The sequence below is a fragment of the Aptenodytes patagonicus genome, chromosome 5 (genome assembly GCF_965638725.1).
Source record: "Aptenodytes patagonicus chromosome 5, bAptPat1.pri.cur, whole genome shotgun sequence".
NCBI classification, from domain to species: Eukaryota; Metazoa; Chordata; class Aves; order Sphenisciformes; family Spheniscidae; genus Aptenodytes; species Aptenodytes patagonicus.
Window position 1 is genome coordinate 37,076,754 of NC_134953.1, and position 25,311 is coordinate 37,102,064.

Sequence of the window (25,311 nt, forward strand, 5' to 3'; positions counted from 1 at the left end):
TAATTACAGTTCAACCTTGCAAATTCTCGAAGTGTTTTGTGGAAGCACAGCCAGACTATATTAATACATCATAAGGACATATGAAAATAAAACATCCTAATTACTCATCTACTTACACTCCAAACAAGGACATAAATGCATTACAAGGTTTATTCCTTGACTACACCATTGAGAAAATCATCTGCCCAGTTCTGTGTGCAAAACCTTTTCTTCTTCAAACTAAAAAAACATTTAACTAGCTAGGTCTCTCAGGAACCTAATTGCTTAATACTAAAAGAAAAAAAAACTAAACACGTTGATATTGGCAGCAGCCTGCAGAAGTTGTCATCATGAACTCAGCCTTTAGTAGTTATTCTCGCTTGAAATCCAGCAGTACCTCCTATACTTGTCATGTATTATACCTGCACTATATCCCATAGTGTGATGTATTAACTATATGAAAACTTTGCATTTTTATGGGCACTTCTGTTCATGTGCATAATTATACGGAGAGATGGAAAACAGAAAAGACTCAGGAAAAGGACTGCATATGGCTTACAGTGCTAGTAAAAAGTTAGGGAAGATCACTCAGCTTTTCCAGAAGTTAAACAACTGGTTTTAAAAGAGATAAAATCACATTCTGAAGCAAAACTGGAATGTTAAATAAATGTTTGTGCATTTCTTGGAAGTATTTTAAGCATCTATTTTCTAAAAATTGCTACTGTCTGGTTCTGGGCATCTTTAAACATCAAACAAAAAACTTCTCTAACTTTTATTTCACACCTAACTTAATGAGAGGGAGAAAATATCTTCTCATAATGTAAGACACCTTTTTATGAAGCTGTGGGACTGAGCTGATATGGGAATAATCAAAATATATTTCATCTTACTATTTTGTTGTTTCTTGTATGATTATTTTCAACATCTGTAGGAACGATATGATACTGCTAACTGGTAACATGTACATTACTCTAGCTGTGTACATTCTCCTGGCATTTATTTTGCACTTCATGTCAAATCATGGGTTTTGTTGTTGGGTCTTACATGTGCCGTTTATGGTCAGGAACAACTTATTGAATGTTTGAATACCAGTTCTTTAACAACTGTCTATAATAATTGGTGCTGTAGAACTCATGGTTCTGATTTTAAATCAGGCACTTATATTTTCCACTTCCTTAAAGACTAAAAAAACCTCACAACTCAACTTCAAAATAATGTAAGGAGATTACTATCCCCTTCCTGGTTCAGCTGTAACTCAGAGCAGAAAACGTGCACAAAATGTTCAAAGGTACAAAACAAGATCTCCAGTGGAAGCTGGGCATCCTAACTGCCTCTGTAATTCTTCCCTTCGTTGCCCTCAAGATTAAAAGTAGCTGTAGATGAAGGAAACATGAAGACTGAACATGTGTTTTGCTAGAGTGTAGATAATAAGCAATAATAATACATTAGTCATACAATCTCTGAGCCACTGAAAATACAACCGTCATAAACGGATTCCTTATTCCAAAATACAGACTTTATAATGTATATTCTAGCATACACATTGTTTCTTGTTTGCTTTTCTTTTTCTTTTTTTTTTTTTTTAACATACGCTATGCAGAAGCATCTATTTGGCTTGTGGTAAGTTGTACAAAAGCCACAGATGGTAAAAGTATAAAAAAGGGAATACGGTTTACAGAATGCAAACTGGAGTCAAACAGAAAAACACTCTAGACTTCATCTTAATTAGTGTTTTGTTACTAATTTTTCATTTTCCTAAAGATTATCCTGTTTGTTTCAAAACAGACTATAGGAAAGATTTTCAAAGTTGCAAATGGGAATTTAAACACCCGGATCCCACCCACTTCTTAGTTGAGCTCTTAACCTTTGTGACAGAACATGATCTCCTCTCCCCTTCTCCCCAGAATGAAATTTGAACATTCTGTTTGTAAGGTCTATGAAGTGCTCTAACCAGCTTCATGAAGCTAGTCAAAAAAATTACCTTCCCGGAGACTTTGGCAAGTTTTCTTGCAAGTGAAAGGAAGCAGTTGTACCTCAATGATGTGCATATTGAAAAAGGGTGTATACTGTGAAATGGCCTTCTGACCTACTACAAAAGGGACTGCCACTAATTCCTGGCACACAGTTAAAATTAACTGACCTCAGAAAAATAATTACCTATTTAAAAAACAGCTACAGATTCCAGAGTCTGTTTTTTAACCAGATGAGTTTATTCCCCACGTTCCTCACTAATAACAATCATAGTAATCTTATGCAAAAATATTTAGCCAAAGTTTGAGAAAAGGATCATCTTTTCCTCTTCAAAAAAGAATAACATCAAATAATCACTCCAGCACATCAGAGTTTTGTTAGCAGTGCACTATGACTTGTAATATAACACTTTCATATCACAGTATTATCCTTCCAGTCATCTGTAATATGAGTCATATCCTCAGAACAGTGCAGGCTTCGTTCTACATTGCTTCATACCAGCCAGCTTCCCCTGAATCACACTGTACTATCCAGAATACACACGCATTGCATATAATAGCAATTTCCAATTCAAACATGAATTTCATGTGATGTTACACCTGTGACTCACAGTGTAATATACTTACTATCCACCTTCCAGGAAAGGATCACAACAGACGGGGATAGAAACCCTTCAGTGGGAACTCCTCCTAAGGTTAATTGTACCTATCGTGAACAGTCTCTGTACTTTGGGGACTAAATGTCTAGTTTTCCCTACTTTCATTTATCCTTAACAACAGTTTCCAGGCTACACTACCGATACAAAATGTGGGCCTGCAGCAAAAACTAGCAGTATTATTATATGAGCTCAGAATCTCCAATTACTAGCCAGTAACTTGCCCTGCATTAAAGAACAGATTTACTTCAAACATACATGATGCTGGACAGCATATTTCTATTCATCCCTAGTGATGCTGGCAACACAAAAATAATTTTTCATTTTTCTTAGTGAATAAGTCACAATCACAGGGAATATGGGGGGAAAATTTCTAACATTCTAAATCAGAATCCTGTATATTGAATCATAGAATCATTTAGGTTGGAAAAGACCTTTAAGATCATCGAGCCCAACCGTATGCTTTGTGGCAAATGGCATTTTGACCACTGATCACCAGTCTTCCATTATGTTGGAGAAGAGAGCTGTAGGATGTGAGCACATGTCATGCGAATCTTTATACCTCCGACATTTTGCGTAAGTGGCTTCCAATTTTTAAAATACGTATGCCAAAATTAAACTGTTTGCCACAGGGGAAGCAATAAACTTTGTGAAGCAGTCTGCACATAATTGCCAGTAACCAAATTCTTTTCACTGAGAGTTTGAACTTATATCCAGTGTTTATTTTACAGCTTAAGGAAGCCTACAGTACACAGCTATGGCATCTCAACATTCTCTCACTTTTTTTATTAATTTTTGCATATGACCTTTCTTAGGACAAACCTTGAAATATTTTAAAGTGAGAAGTTATTGCCTATCAGGCTGAGCAGAAGGCAATAACATTGTAGGGGGAAAAAGTGACTGTGAGTGGTATGCAGTAGCCCTTAGTTTGCATGTACTGAAGTCCAGCAGTATTCATGGAGGTTTGTTTTTATGAAAGCTTAATAAAGCACAGTAACTTAAACAATTATGCACAATTCCTTGCTATCCAAAGGATACAGGTTTGTCTGTAGCCATAGCATATAATGTTAAGTTCTGACATGTAAGAAATATCTTGTAGCAGTATAAAATAATTTGAAATCATAACATAATAGATTGCATTCTCAAATCTGAAAGCATGCTGTATTTGGACTGTAACAGTATCCTAAATTAAAAATGCCTATATATCAGTAATAGTAATAAAATGCATTTTTCCCAAAGCCACAGAACTACCAATATGTGCGCTTTGGCTTCATGTATAAACTGACATGGCAAATTCTAAATTTAACAAAGCCAATTTCTTTTAAAGCCTCATCATACTAATTACATCCATCAAGTGTGTAAAATACATTTTGTCAGCTAAGAACAGAGGACTTCAATTAAAAGTAAATCCTTATTCAGCACTCTAAGCTGTTAACGGCTCAAACTCATTAATGAGATGTTGAAAAGAAAATGCTCCTACATACAGACTCTGTAGTGAGAATTTATTACAAGTACTCATTATTTCCACCTAGTTCATGTACTTAAGAAAGTGTCCCATATTTATGTCAACACTCCAGTATCAACAGAAAAAGATACTAAAATAATCTTGTTTGTTTGTGAATGTGCATGCATACATATTTGGGGCTTAACAGTCATTTCCAAGAGAGATTACCTTCTTCCCTAACCTAGAAGGCTCCCAGAACAGCCAGTATGACACACTAACCAGCTGTGATCTGCTGTTGATTCAAACTTCAAGACCCCTTCTGCGCAGAGCTTGCTATAGCTATTTGATAACTTTTTTGCACAGTTCCAGCAGCTCATTTGAAAAAGTATTCCATATTCCCAAACCTTTCCTCAGCCATCCAGCAGCATGGCTATCCAAAACTGGTAACAAAGTTCACCTGGCAGGTACCAAAATTCTGCCTCAGAATCAAAATAGAAGAGTGTCTTTTAAGCTGTATGGGTGCTAAGACCTTAAGTAGGGGAGAGGAAACTGTCAAAATGGTATTTTAGGCTATCTGCCCAGCATTTTAATTTTTCAAATAAGTAATATGAACACTAATGGCAGACTGCACAGCATGCCTGGGCTTATAAGTTTTTATAATGATTTTGGATAGACCTTCTATTTGAATTAATTCAGAAGAACAGTGGGAAGAGGTTTACAGAACTACAGGTGAACTACTACAGCAGGATGGGGGGAGACATGAGATTCAGAGGAACATATCCCTATTCTCCAAAACTTGCAAATTTCATTTCAATTTAGCAACATTAGGATTCACGAATTTTCATCCTTGTTGTAGATTGCAGGATTTTCTGTATGTGCTTATAATCTTAAGGAAGGTTATTATGCGATTTCCCAATTGCAAGATACCCCTAGATCAGGCTTACTTCTCATAGAAAGGAAAAGTATCATTATTTTGATTTCTTTTTCAGATTTCTCTCTCCCACTCCACACCCTTTCTTTCCTCCAGTCTGGGCTCCTCTTCTTTTTTGATTATCTATTTCTCAGAAATGAAAAGAGAATCCAAGGGCTACATATAAGTATGCCAGATGCCCTTGAATTTCTACCAAGTCTACCAAGTTCTGCCCTTGCAAAGCCTTGTTTACAAACAACCTCAGCTCCAACAGCAAGCAAGCTTTCAGTAACAAAGAAACATTAGAGACATTTTCACAATAGTTTTAAATTACTTCCCCCAGTAGAGAAGACACATTGATTAAATAACAAGTAAAATGAGATACAGTGAAGTGATTTGTGCTCAAATACTAAGAAAAAAAATTAGTTTTGACTACCTGTACCTTCAGCAGGAACCCTATCCTATCAATTTTAAGTGAAAATTAATGTAATATTCAAAAATTGTTATGCATGAGAAAACAAAAGTTATCTCAAATTATAGGCCTTGCCATAACAGCATGAATAGTTACAAAGAATTGCATTTTTTGTATCAATGCTTTACTGGGGCACTATATGGATATGACAGACAGGATATGTCCCTACACTGCAAAAAGGAAGCAGATTTGCCTAAGGTTAATTCCACACTAGCTTAATTATTAATTAATCTCTCCCAAATGCATTTTTTAATGTACTTAAAAAGGCCTTTGCAAATAGAGGTTTTCTGTTTATCGATAGGGTAGTTTTCAAGGCGGACAGCTATGCTGCAGTATATAGACAACATTTCTTCAGCTGATCTGGTTAATTAAAATGCATGGTTATAACAGGCTCTCTTAGAACTGCAGCTGAATAACCCATGATCCCTTTTTTCTCAGTACCACAGAACACTTTGCGCCTATTTAATAGGGCTGTTTCAGGATTTAATCAAAGATTTCCAATCGACACTCTGGAACAAGGAGTTTTTCCCTTTTTAAAAGATTTCAAATAAAACATTCATTTTCATAGAGATCCCTTCTGAATATCTGTAGCCTGTGCCCCTTTACCTGCACCTTCATTCAATATAATGCTTGTTTTATACAATTTAATACTTCCTCTTCCACTTCTCTGCATCCCCAACACAAAGAAAAAACAAACACCACTATCGCATGTTCTTTCCAGCATAAATCTCTAAGTCCAATTTTGTTGAATGAATTCAGGAGAACGTATTAACAGCTTTGAAGGGGGAGGGTAACTGAGAGAACTGCAAAAGCTGATAGAAAACCTGTGCCAGGCAGAGGATGGAGCAGGATTGAAAGTGGAAATCCACCTGCTATGTAGCATTTGCTAACATACTGCAGTGGTGCTGCATGCTAATGTAAGTAAGAGAAAGAAGGGGATTTGCAAAGGAGTATTAACTTTGAAGATGTACAGGCATTAAACCGTTTGGAAAACAGCCTGGAATAAAAGAATGCCTCAAAGTCAACCACTCAAAACTACCAGACACTTGAAAACACAGCCCCTCCCTATTTCTGTTTATACATTGTAACAATCACTGTGATTATTACAAGGCTCATTTAGTCAATAATCATAAAACATGTGAATACCTGAAAATGAAACGTCTTCGGTTCAATTTCAGTTCTGACAGTATCTGACTCAGTTCCTTCATGTGTTGGACCAGTTAGTCATTCACCCAGAGCTGATGTGGATCATTTGTGACAGTATTCTAAAATGATCCTCTAATTCAAACCTCTAACTCAAGACCTGTAGTCAAATACCTTGATTGGGTTGGCCTATGTATCTTTTCCAAGGAGTATTGGAAATCTTCAGTAAGCTGATGAACATCTGCATCCTTCAAAGAAAGATTATATATTAGGTCTCATCTGCTTTACATTCAGCTGTCCAAAGAGCCTACCAAAAATGACTGAAAAGAAGCTGTTCTCTAAGCCATATTTTCCTTTCTAATGGGGAAACTCAAGTAGCCCTCCAGGGTGCAGCCTGCAAAAGGGCCCCTTATTGGCAAAACCATACTGAATGGGCATTCAGGGCGGTCCAATTGCCTTTACATTCTTTTTATGCCACTGAAGCAACATAGATCAGTGAAGAATCACTGCACATACCTCTTCCGCTGGTTTCATTCTGTTTAAGAGGGTTTTTTTAAATGGGCAAAACAGTACACTTTCCAGGGTCTTCAACAGTAGCATTGGCTTTCTCAGGTTAACTGTCAGGTCAGGTGTGTTATTTTTTAGGAAGTGCTGTTTTGCTTGACAGTAGTAACACTGGCTATAAGAAGAACGATATATAACAGCAATAGCCTTATGCTTTCCTATTCTATTAACGTTCCAGAAATCAAAGCTTGCAGAGCCTGTGGGAAAGAAGCCAGTGACCATTAACCTTCACTTTATTTTAAGCTTTTATAATTTTAGGAGTTTAATTTCGGGCTTGCAGCCTTCAGGCTGCAGAGTTGAAACTGAAGTAAAATACAGCAAAGAAGCAAATGTGGGGCACAAGTTAAAAAAGCTCTTTTCTTGAGACCCCTGGTCACCTCCCCCAGCCCTAATGCAAAATTTATTTCAAGGCATTTAACATATTTTTCCCGACTTGGAGTAATGTGGCAGAGTTTTGATTTCAAATAGATAAGGGAGAGGTATTTTCAAATCTTCACTAAGAATCCTGTGAAATTTCCACTAACTTTGCACCACAGATGCTATCTACTTTCGTAACAAAGAAATGCCTCCTGGTTTGATAGTGGCCAGGTCAGTAAGTCCCCAGACTTCCCTGAGAAGTCATGTTGAGTAGGCAACACCTGACTATCTTTCAAACCCTGAATTTCTTGTCAGTAGACTGGATGAATCAGGGCTGGAGGGATGGCTAGGACAGCATACTCTTCATTTTTGCCATCCATATGAATCCAGCAGAAAGCTCTATTAAAAAGCAGGAAATCACTCTTGTACCCTCATTCTCTCCTTTTGTTCAACTCAGATTGGTCCACTGGAACTCAAGACAAGAGCTTTCCAAAGGATAAGTGTCCCACAAAACTCAAAGGAAGACAGAGCTTATTAAGAATGCACTGGCGCAAGGACTTTGTGGGTATGGTTACCATAAAGCCACAAGGGTGTTTCAGAAAGTTTAACCTTCATAACTAATTCATACATCAAAGCATTGCAAAAGTTTAGCTGAATTTTACAGAAGACTGTCATATGCTGCAGTTTGTAAATCAGTGGTATGAAAGTAGGACAGTGGTATCATGCTAACAAAAGGCCTTCACATTTAACAATTTCCTCACGAAATAAGTATGTCTTGTGATGGCTGTGACAAATCCACTCTTCTCAGTATCAGCTTTTCAGCACAGCCATTGAGAGAGGGAAGGAGACAGGGAAAAGAAACCTAACATGCCCCTTTCCCTTCTCAGCACAATGTGTAGCAGTTGAAGTGTGCCCTTTCCATAGCATCCACACACTTTTGTACAGCATGAGGACCAGGCTGGAGAAGCTGAAACATTATGCTACTGTTGTTGAGGGATAGACCCAGAAATCACGAATGGCCTACGCTTTACATAATTTTCACAGACATGCGTTACGTTAATGCAACATGCAATGTTATTCCTGTTGAAATTACAGTCCCTTATTAAATGTACAGAATCATTTGGTCTAAGAGTTAGAAAATTCATGCTGACTATACAAGGTGCGAGGGAAGTCAGCACTAACAGGGGAAGGATGACTTAATCATAAACAGCCCTTTTTGCATTATATTTTTCAAAGGCTTGATTGATTAAATAATATTCATTGGCTCCTATTACACACAAAAGCTGTAGAAGAGGGCAAGCAGGCCAATCTGTTCAGTGGAAAGGAAGATGGCACCATTGATTCTTCATGCCTCCTAAAAATCAGGTTCAGGGGGTTCAGGCCATCTTGACCTATAGGTGAAAAACAGCTGATAATACCCTTTACGTCATGTCCCAGATCCTCCTCAGGGAGAAGAACCTGGAGCCACCACACACTGTAAAAAGGGTTGTGTTTTTGTTTCTGAGTTTTACAGGCTGATGGCTTTCAGTAATGGATTCTGTAAATCTTTTATATCACTGTATTTCCTGTGTTTAATACTCCAGGTGGGAAGGTCTGGCAACAGATGCAGGCAATGTTCTGACACGCTGCAGCATGCTGCTGCAGAGGAGTCAGGCTACTGCCCACCAGCCCCCAATTCCTCCCAACCAAAGGAGGCCACAAAACACCAAATTATTTTCACTTTTCCAAGTCAAGTCAGTCCCCCAGTGAGCCAAATATCTGTTGTGATCTTTGTCTGCTCACCTTCACATTTGTTTATGTTTTGGGAAGGCAGTAGATAAGGGCATAAAGACAAAGATTTCCTCTAAATTATACCCTTAACAAGAACAAAGTAAAACAGAACTACATCTCTTTTGTTTTGTTTGTTTGCTTGTTGTACGCAGAAATAAAACTCATCAATCTGGCAAGTAATTATTATTCTTACTCGGAGTTTTAGTATCAAATATAAAAAAAAAACCACTTAATTTTCCAGGAATTTCTAACTGAAAATAAACAGCTCATCAAGTCAGGTATCTATTAATTAATAAATTAGAGATTATAACATTCCTCCCCAACTGCTTCATAATAGAATTAATTAGTTGTAATTAGAAATAAATGTCACTCCTTAAAGTAACCTTAACAACAAAAATATTGAAGCACCTTTCATTAGAGAGTCTTGAAACACTTTACAAGACATTATTAATGCCATTTATACAGAAAAGACACCCGATCTGGTTTCCTTACAGACTATGGCAGCATTGGGAGCAGATGCTCGACCTCCCACCGCCAGTCCCCAGCTCTGGCCATTAGATCTGTGTGACTGCCTATTCCACGCAACTCAGAGCAACTTTGTTTAATCGAGCCAGAGTGGATTTCCATTTCTGTTTATACCTTAAAACTGGTATTCAAATAAATGTTGTACATTATCAGTACTTGGGAAAAGGGCTACTCCTCACTGCATTTTAAGAACTTTTTCAAACTGTGACCTCTTTGTGAGATGGGTGGGAAGAACACCCATCACACACAGCGATGGGTGCCTCGCAACCATCAGAGAAACTTCATAGGTTTTTCCCAAAGGCAGGTATGCTGTAACTCTCAGATGTGCCAAACAGCTTTAAATGTGCAAGGGAGTCTGGCTCTCCTAAATTGTGTAGCTCTTAGCTGCAGTTCAGGAAACCCTAATGGGAATTGCCTTCACCCCAACATATATGGTAAAAATTACGTCTTCATCTTAGCTACTGTCTAGCCCCTACTTCAGCAGCAGTGCTGATCACATTTGTGCTTGTCAGATTAACATAAACTCATTTTACACAGTGAAAATTATATATTATTCCTTCTATAGCCTTACTCAATTTTTTAAAGTTCATTCATTAATATTATTTTATTGTTTCTTCTTATTCACAAAGAAAGTGGAAATTGGGTAGGAGACATGAGTCAGATGAAGTGAGAGCGAAGGATTATGCAGCAGCAAGGGAGCAACCCCAGACACTATCATCTGAATTTAGAAAGGTACAGAATTTTTTAAATTAAGATATAACCTTAATCCCATAATAGTGTACTTTCTGGTCTCTTCTCCCAAGTAACTAGCAATAGGACGAGAGGAAATGGCCTCAAGTTGCGGCAGGGGAGGTTTAGATTGGATGTAAGGAAAAATTTCTTTACTGAAAGAGTGGTGAAACATTGGAACAGGCTGCCCAGGGAAGTGGTGGAGTCCCCATCCCTGGAGGTTTTTAAAAGACGTGTAGATGAGGCGCTTAGGGACATGGTTTAGTGGGCATGGTGGTGTTGGGTTGACGGTTGGACTCGATGATCTTAGAGGTCTTTTCCAACCTCAATGATTCTATGATTCTATGATTCTATACTTTCAGAAGTGTTGCTTGAAGATCTATAGCCTGTCAAACCATAAATTAAAATTACTCAGAGCTTATAATCACCACAGAAATCACGTAGGCCTGTTGTGGTTTGGCAGGCTTTCCTCATACGTTGACAAATATAAAACAGATGACAGTGGCCTCCAGAACTTTAGGGAAACATAATGCTTGACAGTAGAACAACAGTGCATTGAAAAGTATTGTATATCTTTCAATAAAATAAACAAACTAAAACTCTCACAATATCCATTCCAGCAATTATGACCACCATAATAAACCCAGAGTTTGAGTTTTTTAGTTTTAAAAGACTCATTCCACTCTGTGAATTATGGTTATTCTTTCTAAAGTGGCTCATGATCTGATGTGAATACATGATTGCTTAGAGATTCATGTACAGTCAGGTTATTGTAAAATTATTACTGCGAATGTCTATTCAGATGAATACTTTCTATAAATTGAGAAAAAGACTAAAATCAGATTTTGTATTTAGCATCTAATAATCTAGTATTAATAAACTTTTTTTATTAATAACAGCTGAAATAATAACTTTGTCTTTATAGTGCCAGACAAAATTCAGTTTCATTGCTAATCCCTGTATATTGGTTTCTACTATTTGTCCTACCCAACATGACTTAGCAAGAGCATGCTGATGTTGTGGTTATCATTTCCAAAAGATCCAAGTTTACTGTTCAAAAGCAACCCATTTTGATCCTAGTGTTTATATTAGTACCAACAAGTAGCATTGAAACACACCTGCCTATGATAAACTAATGAAATCCAGCTTAAATAAAGACAAGCAGTGATCTATCCTGGCAATGACCACACGTCAGTATTATGCTTCACCACTAACACTACATACAGAAATGAAAGACGTGTCATCCAAAAACCAGACAACTTGAAAGAAATAGTCAATTATTTTAGGCTTGCCCATGCAGAAGGAACAGGGCATTATCAAGAAGGAACTGGACACCAGGGAACATGCTATCCTACCCTCTGCATGAAGAAACCACATCCTATACAGTAGAAGTAGCTCAGGAGAGTTCTCCTACATTCCTAAATGAGGACCAGCTACAAACTGCCAAATGCTGCTTTTCTCCCTCTCTCCCTGCAAAACACGATGGCAGGTGAGGAGGGGGTGTAAGTAGTGTTTAACAAGTTGAAAATTCTGTTCCAACTTCCGTTGACCACATTAGCATTACAAAGGTGTTGGAATACTAATGAGATTATGGCTCTAGAGAAACTCAGAATCAAACGGAAACAAATACCAACATGAAAATTGTTTTCTTTAATTCCATTGCGACTCTGTTTAGAAAGCTCAGATCATTATGAAACATGATACAATAATCTACCTTAAATTCAGGGATGCATTTGCAGAAGCACAGACAGTTGTAATACCTCATAAATTGAAGGAATATACATACATACAGGACATTTAACTATTTGTGCTTTCTCCTGAGCTAAGGATATCACAATCACACTAGGAAATGTCATACTGGACCTGCCTAGCTGGCTTTCTAATTGTGAGTAACCGGTGTCTAACAACAGGTAGAAGTACATATTTGAAAAAATTAATAAAAGACAGGCTACAATAGTTAGAGAAAAAGATGCTACTGTCTTAGCCCTTAACATATTATCCCTTCAGGCATGTGGATCACGTATCATACTTTTAATTTTAAATAACATACTTCTAAGTGTTCTCATTATATATTTAGAAATGAAATCTTTTTATACAGAAATTCTACTGAAACCTTAACATCACCAAGTTCTGGCAGCAAGTTCTACAGATGAATTATGGACTGTGAATACAAAGATTTTAATAGGCCATTTTAAAATCAATTTTCCATCCCTTGAATCAAATGCTTCTAAACATTTTGCTCAGCTTCCTTGATATTACATAATTAGAATTGACCATAGACTCAAGAGAAAAGGTGAAATATTTACACAGAGGCATTTATTAATTTACAGTGTATTTTCTAGTCTAGCACATATAAGCCCATTTATGTCATCACTGTACACTGAAGAAGCCTTTTGAACACAATGTCCAGAAGGACACCACACACTTTTTTCACTGCTAACACTTTGCTTAAATACTAGCAGCAGATGTTTCTAGTTCAAATTATTCCTACCATTGCCAACAGGCATTACTTTACATTTGTCAATTAATTTTGCTTGGTATGGTGCTGCTTATTCACCTAGCTTTGCTGAGTTCTGGAAGGTCCTGCTTGCACTTCCTAGGTTTGACAGACCTAAACAAATGTATATTATCTGCACATTTTGCCATTTTCCCTTTCACAGAGACTTCAAATTGTACCGCATGAATCTAACCTGAATACCTGAGGGCTTCCTGCTGTTAACCTTTTGCCATGTGGAAAACTGAGACTTCATTCCTTCTCTTTGTTTTCTGTCTCCTGCCAGTCCCTATCCCAGAAGAGTAGTTCCCCTTTCACCTCAGGACTATTTAGTTTCCTGTATAGCCTCTTATGAGGAACCCTAGCAAAGGCTTTCTGAGAGTCCAAATAAATTCTGTCAATGTGCTCTTCTTTACCCTGTCAGACAGTACTGATTAGCTATTGTGGTAAAGCTGTTCTAGAAAAAAAACCACATTATTTTCTGGGTTGGTGCTGCTTTTAAGCACCTAAGACAGTAGTAGTTAGCCCCCGTTTACCACATCTACTTGACATGACGTCTAGGAGACTGATAAAAAGCAGCTGTGTGCAATATTTCAAGTATCTACCAGCAGTGGTTCTGAACTTTTCTCTCTGGTGAGTTCAGGTCAATCCCATAATGTTATCCTTACTATTTGTTTTCTGATTTAATTATGCTTAATGCTAGTTTCCAAGAGGATGTGCTTATATTAGGCTAGACATACTACAAAACACTAAGGCTTAACAGAGTGTAAAGATACAGCTGTTATCTTCATTCATATGCACTGGATTAAATCTAGAAAAGTTTATTACAAAGCTATCATTCTGTAGGGAGAATTCAATTCTTTCACTTTCCCTTTGGAAATCAGTGAGATGAATATGAAAATCAAGACTTATTATGTTAAAAACTACCATTCAGTAATGGGTGTAGAATTAAATTTGATTAGAGTCTTATTGACGTACAATGCAAAATCATGTAAATGCCAAAAATAAAAATCTGTTTATTTTACGGTTGGCAAATAGAAGTATATGTAATACTAGACACATACAGCATGTAAGTTTACAAGCATAGATAATATTTAGATAAAGGCATATTTACTTCAAGTAACGTCTGTTATTCTAACAATCCATGCATGAATGCCTCCATACTGAAGAGAGAAGAAAAATAACATTATGTAAATTATTTGTTTATAACACACACATATGAGATCAGTCACATTTTTGGCTATCCTATTAAAATACCATCTTATAAAAACTAATACTGTCTGTTCTGAGCTATTTTTCACTAAAAAGATAATTTGCCCTCTTTATGCCACAAATGGAGACACCATAGATTAACACATTCTAAGTAAACATATTTTTATACATCTTACATATATAAAAACAGGAGCCACTGCTTATTAATGACAATAATTAAATACCATTAAATGATATCTCCAGATAGTTTCATGGCACTATAATCCAAACAGAACTTCTTCTTTTGAAAGCTAATCCACATAAAAAGATACAAGCCTGTGTTCTCATAGCTAGGCTACCAAATCCAAACACAAGCACCTTAACTTCTATTCCATAGGTATATTACTGGCATGAGGCATGTGGGAGAGGAAAGACCAGGCAACCACACCTAACCTCACAGGAGCAAACTCGATCCCCAAGTTATGAATGAAGTCTCCCATCATCCATCCATCTAAATTAGACACAGTAAAAATCTTAGTGGTATGTATAGTCCTGCTTAATTCCATCAAATTGAATGAGGTGATGGATGTTCTTAAAATAACATTTGGATGACTACTTTAATAGTGGGGGTTTTTTAAGATTCAGGTCTCCATAGGCAATTTCTCTTTAGGTGGCTAAAACAGGGTTTTAAAAGTTTAGCTCTGGTTTGAACATTGTTCGTATACATTTTCCCTTCACAGTTCTGTATAGTGTTCATTCTTAATGTACTTCAAATATTTGTAGATATGTATTTAGAAAAGGCATACCTTTTCAAAATACGAAGCCATTTAACACAGCTGTTGAGAAAGAAGCTTCAGAAAACTAGCTGTCTTGTGCAAAAGCAGAAATACTGCAATCTTCATAGTCAATAAAATGCAGACCTTTATTTACAAAAAAAAAAAAGAGAAATATCTATCTTGCAGGTGCCAACAGAGCAGGGTTTATTTTTTCTTTTTGTAATCAATTTAAGCAAACAAAATTTAAATGAAAAACCATTTGCAACTAGCTTACAGGAATTTCCATGTAATACAGAATATTGTTAGTTCATCTGCCTGCTATTATCAGATCAAGATTAGATGTATTTATGCTGATGTTGTCCTTACAGCCCCCTAGAAGGTTAAATATTCTCTCACTTCTGTAATAAATCAGCTGTTCTCTGCTTGCATGTAAAATATTACTTACTTGTAAAACAGCACCTGGTGGTAAGAGAAAGGAGGGAACACGATTGCCGTATGAGTCCAAAATTTGCTGTGGTTCAAAATCCTATTTCATTATATAGCTTTATGCATCTCACTGCAAAAATAAGACTAAAGATTGTCTTGCATTATTCTCTCTGGGATATGTTATTGCAAATGATTTTAAAATTATTTAGGAAATTATTCGGTCGACCGAATATTAGGGAACCCACTAAAAGAAAACCAACTTGTGACACAGTCGTCAGCAACGTCAAGGACCTCATCGAGAATATTACTACCAAGAAGACAGTCTGTAAGAGGGACCCTGATATATTTCGATTCAACATCTCTACAGCAGACAAAAGTCAAAAAAAATCTTGGCTTTTAAAATAACTTGATTTTAAAAAGGTGAGCTAAATAAAAAAGAAAGCTCATTAAAAAGAAAACAAATCAAAAGGTAAGTACTGGCAAGTAGCATGAAGGTTATGTAAGCATAGCATAGTAGAAGGTGAGAGCAAGCATATACCACCCACCTCAAAAAAAACTGCTGAAAGACTAACAGCAAAAAAGCCATTGTGTTTAAACAGCAGGTTAAGAGAGGGTGTAAGAAACAACAGTGTCAAAAAAGATCATGGCATATTCATATCGGTATAACAGAAAGGAGTATAAATCATGGCAGCTTAGTTGTAAAAAACACAGTATGACAGACCACAAAAGAGTTTAAGGAGCAAGCTGCAACAGTACAGTAAGCTATAACACATCTTCTTTACCCTTTCATCAAGAGCAGGAAGGCTGTCAAAGTCTGTGGGATCATTAAGGTGGACTATCCACAGAAGACACAGTGATTGCAGAAAAACTACATGAGTCTTTTTGCACATTTAGTGCAGAAAATCTTTGGGAGGTTTCCATAAATGAACCCTTCCCAAAGGACGATGCAGCTGAAAATCTGACCAAAAAGAATTGACATTCCATTGCAGAATAAATTGAAAAAGTAAACTGTAAGAACTCATCAGCACCAGCCAGAATTCACCCCCAAATTCAAATGAAATTCAAGGATAAAATAAGTAAATTAATCACTGTGGCATGCCATCTAATGCTTTGAAGCCGCACCTGTATCAGAAGGTCAGAAGGCAGCATGTGTGACACAGGTTCTTATTAAGAAGCCTTGAACACAAGGAACTGGGGACCAGTACACACAATGTCCATCTAACGTGAAATGGTAGGAGCAATAATAAAGAATCAAAGTAATAGGCAAATGGACAATTACAGAGTCTTGACAAAGGGTTAAGGAGACTCTTGTAATGCAAAGTCACACCTCACAAAGCTATTGAAACTCTATGTAGGACTCCAATAACAGCTGGGAAAGCTTTACAACCAGTTCTTAATTAAAAATCTAGAAAGCTCTTAAAATTATGTCCATTGTTGCGAGATTGACTTGTAAAAGGTAAAATCAAAATTGTCACACACACAGAATAAAATCCAGCTTTCTAGACTCTCAATTCCATCTCTCTCAGCTGGGATTTTCAAGGGTTAACAGAATTGGGCACCAATGGGTACTTCTTTAAATACTGGAATTTAACATTTTTTTATGTGGTTCTGTGACAAAGTTAGCTCCATCCATTCCACTAACAACTTCCTCCAACTCACTTCTGTTATTTCAAGGTAAAATTAATTCCTGGAGTGGTGTTATTTTGCTGCTTGAACACCATAATTATACAAATCCCAAGTTGCTAGTTTAAAATAGGCATATTGTTTTTCTTTCACCATCACTGTTCCCCTACCTCCAAAATTCTCCCAGCCCTTATTCATCACACTCCAATAGGTATTTGATAGCTGACAACATGGCAGACACCTAACACAAACATACTTTTAAAGTTTTTGACGAGAAAGACAGCCAGTTTCCAGGCAGTGAAGATCTATGAACTCACCCTTCTCCTAAGCAAAGGGAAGGCTGTATGTAAGTGGATGCCCCCAAGAAAGACTGAAGTAAGAGCTCACCAAAGGAAGAAGGAGGCAGGCAGGGGGACACCCTGTTAAAAAGTCCCTCCAGAAAGCTCTGCTTCTATTTGTTACTGCCCCTCTCCCCCAAAAGCCAAGCTGCCTGTGCCTGATTCAGAAGGCAGCTCTTTTCCTTTTCCCCTTCAAGCTTCCTTGTCAACTCACACATGGGGCCCAAGGTCCATGACCTCAAAGCAAGCTTCTGGTGTTGTACAGCACACCCCTATTGATGAGCTTTTAAAGTAGAAGTGAAAGAAAGAGTAAAGTTAAGAGAGTGGGGAGAGGGGGGAAGTAAGAGGGAAAGTAGGATAATGAAGAGGAGAATCCAAGCTCTTCTGGAGACACAAAGGGATTAAAATAAAATAAAAAAAAAAAGATTACTATAGCTCTGCAGTTTAATATAGCAGTGTTAAATATTGCACTGAAACGCAGGTATGGTGGCTGTTTTCTGCTTCTACCTCGTAGCAGTTTCTTCTTTGGAAGGGCACCGCGTTAACCAAGATCAGGCACAAAAGCCTTAGAGATTCACTGAAGTACTGCAGTTTTATAAAGCTAAACAAAAGTTGTGCCTAGTGTGTCACGCGTACACTTCAAAGAAAAAAAAAACCAACAAATGGATCTTTAAATCTGTTCTAAAAAACAGGAAGTGAAGAAAACAAGGGATACACTCATTCTTTCGAAAACCAGTCCTTCACAGCCACCATCTTCACTTTAATCACCACTTCCTTGAACAGAGCCTTAGGGGAATGAAAAAAACTGATTTAGGCTAGTTTTAAAGCTATACCCTAAATATCTAAAAGTTGTACAGCATGCTCAGATTTGGAGAAATTCTACATGTCCGTGGGTACCAACGACCCGAGTCCTCTCTCTCAGCCTGTGCACTTTCTGCTGCAGTCTGCATCTCTTCCTGCTAGTATTTAGTGTAGACCATTTTGCCTGGCAAGCTGGCTCAACTGTGCTGCCCACGGTCTGAGGGGTCGATGAGTTGGAGACCTTCAATCCTCTTCCTTGTCATGCCTGCCCACTCTTCAGCCTTAAACATAATACTGGGAGAGATAATCTCCCCCTGTTGTGAGGCTGTTCAGGACATTGAAGGAACTGAAGGGCATTCATTTCCTGCCCAGGCATGTTAGGCAGCTCATAATTAAACCTTCTGCTGCAAAGATTTGAAATATTTTTCTATTAACTTCTACAAGATACTTTTTGAGCAGCTCTACTTACATAGTACCATTGTGACTTCTAGAAGAAACATTAATTTAATATGCTGTGCTAGTACTTCTCTTACAACAGTAAGAGAAAAGGAAAAGCTTTATAATACAGAAGAGATTTGGATTTAGCAATTTAACCTTAATTTGTATTTCATTTAGCAGTATGAGAATTCTGCCAACATCTTCAGAAGACTTTTAATATATCTGCATTAATGCATAGCCCGTAACACACCAGTGCTTTCATTTAGTAAGCGCTCTAATGCAGCTATAGTTGCCAGATCAGCTGGTGCCTGGGAAAAAAATTTCCTTGGTTTGACTAGATTCTCCAGTCAGCTTCAATGAAATAAAACAGAAGTAGCTCCAAACTGCATCTTCTGAAAAGCTCTAATACATTACACTTCATGTTAATCAGAAGCATATGGTCTTTCAAATAACATACAGCCTTCAGTGACTGGACATTACTGTTCAGAGAAGCAAGGGTAGTAAATTAAGCAGTTCTTACGTCAAAACAAGAGTCTTTCAAAATACAGGGATGACTCTAATTTATCTGGTTTTCATGCTTTAAAAATTATTTGCAGTTTAAAAATACAAAAAGGAATGATGCAGTGTTCCCTTTAAAGCAGAAAGGCAGCATGACAGTTCCTATCAGCCAACTACATAAAGGGGCCCCATGTTCGGGGTCTGTGAGCAAGCCAAACATTTAAGTAAAAATATCTGACAGAATTTTGCTCAGAAAGATATTCTCTTGAGGTTTATATTGCATCATTATACTAACATAATTTCAAGGAGGTGCATAATTTAAAGATCAGCGCAAAGTCTGTGTGCCCTATCAATGGTGCAATAGGAATTCATCCTGCTTGCAGTGATCCTTGAACAAATCTGCTGTATGGAATATCTGCACATAGATGCAATCTGCATTTCATTGTAATAACTAGGACTGCCCAAATTGTGCAGATTTTCCAGAACAGTTTTTTAAAATTGGTTCCTTATTACCAATCTAACAACCCTTCTTCTGTCTACTTCCTATACATTTATGAGTGATTATGGTTTCCTGGCCTGAGTCACAAACTTATTCTTTGAAAACATTTTATATCTGTATGCAAGCCAAAAATGGCTACTTACTTCAGCAGTCGGGAAACTCAAGTTCTCCCATGACTCATCCATCTAATACTAATAAAACAACATCCCTCTTTTTTTTTTTCATAATCAAACATCAAGAAAGAAAAATTACATTACTGATCAACAATACTGAAAAAATAATATAAATTAAAACTTTATTAATATGGCATTAGGATCCACACCCCAACATTCCAAGAGCAAAAATAAAGTCTAGAGCAAATGATTTGTTGCGAAGTATTTGCCCAGGTCTAGAATTAGCCAGGGCTAATGTCTCCTTTAAATGTGTTATAAGTTGTTATAAAGAAGAAAAAACAAAGCTTGAGGGCCAGATTGTGATCCCCTTACTTATGTTGGCTAATGTTAATCAATGGTATTTCCATAAACTTGTATGAGTAACTTGTCTCCACAGGAGCTAAGGACATCACTCTCTAGGTCTCAAAACACAGAAGACTGGGAATATAATAGGAAAAAAAAAAAATCTTTAAGATAAGCAAAGCTCCCGCAAATTCAAGACTCCTCCTCCTGCCCAGAGAACACAGGATAACAAACAGTATTTCATGCAAGAGAACCAACACTCATTAGCCAGCAGGCTACAGTGCTGAAACAATAGAAACCCCCAAAAGATTTACAGTGACTTGGCGCTTTAAAATGGTTCCCTTAGGTAATCACTGTGAGGTCTATCACTTATCAGTGAGTACTGCTAATGATTCCCTTCTCCAGAGGGAATTTGTATTTAGATCTGACAAAACACTGGTGAGGCTTTGATGCCATTTTTGTTCTAGGGAAGGATGAAGACAGACCATTTAGATATTTTCCCTGTGCCTGGGACACTGTTCTAAACATCTCTTAGAAAAATCAACTCTTAAGTCCTGAGCTCTGCCTGAGATAGATAACTAGAGAGAGACAGACTGTTGAGTGGCTTTGGTTGTTGTTTCTTTTATTAAATCTGTTATTTTCAAATCAGGCAGAGCTGGGATATAAAGTTTATCACCACTGTCCCAAATCAGTGTCTGAACTACCCAGTTACCCGCTCTCTTTTTTAAATCATTTGTTTGATTCGATTCATCCAGCTGATGAAATGTTTCAACTTCAGCACGACAAAAAATAAACACATTTCTCTGTGATTTTGGTTTAGTTTGCTTGTTTGTTCTTAACTACCTCAGCTTCCAAAAGCAACTGCAGATGCAAACCTACTCTCCAAGCTCCCTGACAACAGTAACGGTTTTAGCTGCAAACATGGTGGACTTGGCAGTGTTAGGTTTGCGGTTGGAGTCAATGATCTGAAAGGTCTTTTCCAACCTAAACAATTCTATGATTCTATAGAAGCAGTGAGATGCAGGAATAAATCCTAAGGAGCAATAGGGTAGCTGATAGGAGTCAAGAAGTGAGGAGAAAGGTGCTAATGAGCAGTACCAGGAGCTTGGAGCTTGTGGAGGGAAGTTGGAGGGTGCTGCAGGCAAGTGGGAAGTTGGAGGGAAGTTCCAGGGTGCTGCAGGCAGGCAAGGATGGGGAAAAGAGGACTGAGCCTTCAGCATACTTTCACTGCACAAGCTAGACTCTGCTGCTGACACAAGACAATCAAAAGTCTATGTATTGTCTGCAAGGCCTTCAGGAAAGTTAGCAGACTAGATAATGAGAGAGAAACCCTTACCAAGGAGGAGAATTTGCTGATCTTTTCCACCCCAGGCTGCAGCTTCACAGTTACTTTAAACTGACCTAATTAGAGACTGTTCCGAAAGAGGGTGGGAAAGACAGTCAGGATTTTCCCTCCCTCTCTTGTGCTGGCACTAGACCTGATATTGCACACATTGAGCAGAATTTGGGGTTTCACACAGGGCACTGATTCAACTGAAAACTATTTTTTCTGCTGTTTTTAAATCCTTATCAAGTTACTTCTAGGCTGGATCAGCTCCCTCCTTTGGCTCAGCCCAAGCACCTCAAGGGCACACTTAGATTAAATGGGGCATGAAACCACAACTGAAGGCCCCAGCTCCACAGATAACAAATGGACAGAAATTAACTCATGTGATAAACTAAGAGAGGGATCAATGGCTTATAAAGAGATTCTTATTTCTGCAAATCAAGCAATTAAAAATTAATCAAGTAATAATTAAAAAATGAAATAATATCTTTATAAGCAGAATTGCCATTTATATTTGTCTTTAAATAAGCAACTTATTTCTTTTCAGAACCCGCTCAGACAAACCATTTTGAAGCTCTTTGATGTTTCTCAATGACACTAATAGATGCAAGAATTGCCTTTCAGCAATTCTCTAGGCCCTTGTCCTTGTTTAGCTGCTTAGCAGTCGCGCCTTCTGGCTCATCTTTAGCTCCATACCTGACAAAGTTTTTTTGATAGGTTTTATTCCATCCCCCCCAGTCTCTCTCATTCTAAACTGTAAAAGCACAGAGGTACCAAGACAATAATTTAGGGGTCCTGCTGAAACAACCTGGCTTCAGACACACACAATTCAGCTGTAGGACCTTTTAGGAAGTGCATCACAGTTCAATTCATCTGGAACACGGAGAGAGGAGTAGGGCAGAAAGGAAGCAGAGAGATTATATCAATGGCTCTTGGAACTGAGACTGCAGAAGTAATTACAAGTCAAAGACAAATCCAGAAACAAAGTCACTACTGCCAAAAAAATAGCATGAAATGTTCTTTAGGGAAGCTAGCACTTAGCATATGGGTCTAACGGTAAAATTCTTCCATTACGGTGCATCAGAAATATTAATGAAATCTAAGGGCAACAGGACTACTGAAACAGACAAAGCAAGACCCATGTAAGTCGGGAGTGAGCATATAGCAACTGATAAATACCATCTTTGATAGGTCTATCCTTAAAACTCTTGTATCTGCCTTTACTTTCACATTAACAGTTTTTAGAAAACTCTTGGTTGAACTTAATAATGAAATATAGCATGTTCACTGCCAATCCCTACATACGCTAAAATTGCTGTGGATGTGCAGATGAATACTGAGAGCTCATCCTTGCAGAGAAGGGTTTAGGAACTCACTTAAGACCAATTTTGCACAGATTATCTATTAATTTTTTAAGCCTATGAAATTTTCTAGGTCTATGAAAAATATTACCTTACTGGTATTTCTCAAGAACACAGAAATAACTGAAAATATTTCAGCATTTTCTTGGATCATTGTTGCCATAAATATGCCATACCATTCAGGTTCACTCAAACCTAGTTTAGGTTCTTCAGTACTCTCACAGTGTATTTGATAGCAAGAGAAAGTACTTTACGCTGTAGGCATAGAACACTTTATATACAAAACCTATATGAAAGATGATTTTTCACTTTATGAAAGTAGAATTTGGTGTAGCACGGTGAATAATAAAAGTACTTATAGCACATCTCATTAAAACCAGCTTCTTGGGCTTCATGGAGAACAAATGAGAAAGTTATGAAAAATCATTTAATGAAAATTTTTTTGACAGTTTACAAAATACAGTCCCTAACATAGCTGCTTTACTGGAAAGTGGAATCAGATTACTCTTATAAGAACAGAAGAGAAAGTAATATTTTCCCACATTTCTTAACCACCAGGAATTATTCTTCCCCTTTTCGTTTCATATTAAAATAAAGGTTAAGATAGTGATTCAAAGAAAACTAATGCTGTAAATATTGACCTCCATAGGTCTGAAATGATGGCTGGTACCACTGAATCCTTGAAACATGAAGAAGTAAGTGGAAAAGTTTTGTAAACTACTGTAGAATTTTCTAGTGCTCTGTGCACCTTGTGAAGTCTTAAATATCTGCCAGACAGTATAGGCAGAAGTGATTTACAACAAACAAGTTCTGTTCAAAACTAGCTAGCACTGAAGAGCTGACTGATCCTCATTTAACATGATTACATAACCATGAATTAAAATAAGAACCCTCTGCCTTTTCAATGTGAATCTCCATTTGTCATAGTGTCTCTTTCACGCTTGATGACAAATGACAAGATCATTTCTTTCTGTTTTTTTATGTAATGCAACCATAGTTAAGAGATATTTACTGCAACATTTCATTACCCAGGTTAACATGCAGTGTGAAATATCCTAGTAGTATGTTTATAGAAAATACAACTTTTTAAATGTCACTGAGTTGAAAGAGATAATTGAAATAGGATGAGTGAAAAATTCATTTGTTCCTTCTCTCTGAAGACAAAGACATTTTTTCTTCAATGGAAAATGAAGAGGAAAGTGGGGAAACAGCTTTCTGAGGAACAGCTTTCCACATAAACAGGTGTAGAGGCCTAATTTACAAAAATAATGCAAAACTGTTAATTCCATTGACCTCTGCCAAAAAGCAGCTTAGGTAGGATCCTTACAAAGCTTCAGCTTCACAGAAAACCAGAGCTTCTAATAAGGCTGGATGAGAAACCCTAGACTGCTTGTGAAACAATATATTCCCCAGTGGAGCTCTTAGCAGGCTAAATGCATCCCTGGGGAGGCTGTAATTGATTATGCTGCTGCCAGTGGCTGAATAAACAAACAAAGGAGCAGACATGGTCACAGTTTCATTTATCATGCTTTAAAACTCTACATTGTCATATTTGCTCAATTAGTAAGTAAATGAGCTCACAGTGTAATCTTTCCCATTTAAAGATGAAAGAAAAGGAAAGGTATCTATTTGTATTGGAAGTCAGGGACACACTCGTTCTGCTGCCCAAAGTTCACACACACATAATTCTTATACTGCCACAAGAGAAAGACAAGCAAAATGAACCTCAAACATGTTTGAAAAGTGTTTTGAATTTATGATGCAAGCAAGCCTTTTGTTCATACAAAAAGAAGTACAACTGTTGAATTTAAAAATATTACTAATTTTAAGTAGTACAAAACAGCATAGCGTTAAGAGGTATTTACTGATAACACACCAATTAACTGTCAAACAGAAAAAAATGTCAAACAGAAAAAATCCCCAAGCCCATAATATACTAACAATAAACATAATTGACTTCAGTGGGAATCTTGGATAAAAACAAATACAGGGTCAGACCCAAATATAGTTCAAGCTGCAAGTCGAGAGAAATAATCCTACTGCTATTTAACGGAGAAAACTGGTCTCACTCTGAAATAACTTTCATGAAAGTTAATGAAAGATTTGCTAGTGTTTTATCATGGGAATTGGATGGTGCCTTAGCTTTGTTTCAGTGTCAAAGACCATTAGTCCTCTCTCTTTGTGATTTCTAATGGACCAGGAAAAGGCCGTTAGGGAAAGGAAGAGATACTAATTCTGATTAGCCAAAGAAAACTATCTGAAAAGCTGATTCCCATAACAAATATTTCTGAAATTCTATGATTCCCACTAATAATTCACCCAGAAGAATTTTAAAACATCTGAAATACAGGTCAGAATAAGGGTTAGTGACATCAAAACTACCTAATCCATGGTGCATAATTACTGTGGATATGGGCCACTAAAATTTTTTATGCATAAGGCACTCTAACGTTTGTTACTTAATTACATTTCAGGAGAACCGCGGATGAATGGGAGCATCTTTTTTAAAATTCTGCCCCACAGTTCTAAATAGCCTAGCACACTTAAATTTAGGAGAAAAACGAT

General features: G+C 37.2%; 2 protein-coding genes across 8 annotated transcripts in view; one reads left to right on the forward strand and one right to left on the reverse strand.

The window, feature by feature from the left end:
* The window catches only part of CTNNA3 (catenin alpha 3), a 582,319-nt gene that overhangs the window by 323,494 nt on the left and 233,514 nt on the right, over positions 1-25,311 (reverse strand). The window lies entirely within an intron of this gene.
* Positions 1-25,311, forward strand: part of LRRTM3 (leucine rich repeat transmembrane neuronal 3) — a 90,716-nt gene that overhangs the window by 8,612 nt on the left and 56,793 nt on the right. The window contains exon 3 of one of the 3 annotated variants that reach the window (XM_076339367.1): positions 23,396-23,417. The exons of the other annotated variants lie outside the window; for them this stretch is intronic. Coding sequence (XP_076195482.1) covers positions 23,396-23,401 — 6 coding nt within the window. The 3' untranslated portion in view covers positions 23,402-23,417. Of the gene's footprint in view, positions 1-23,395; positions 23,418-25,311 lie in introns of those variants that run through there. 3 annotated transcript variants of the gene reach the window in all.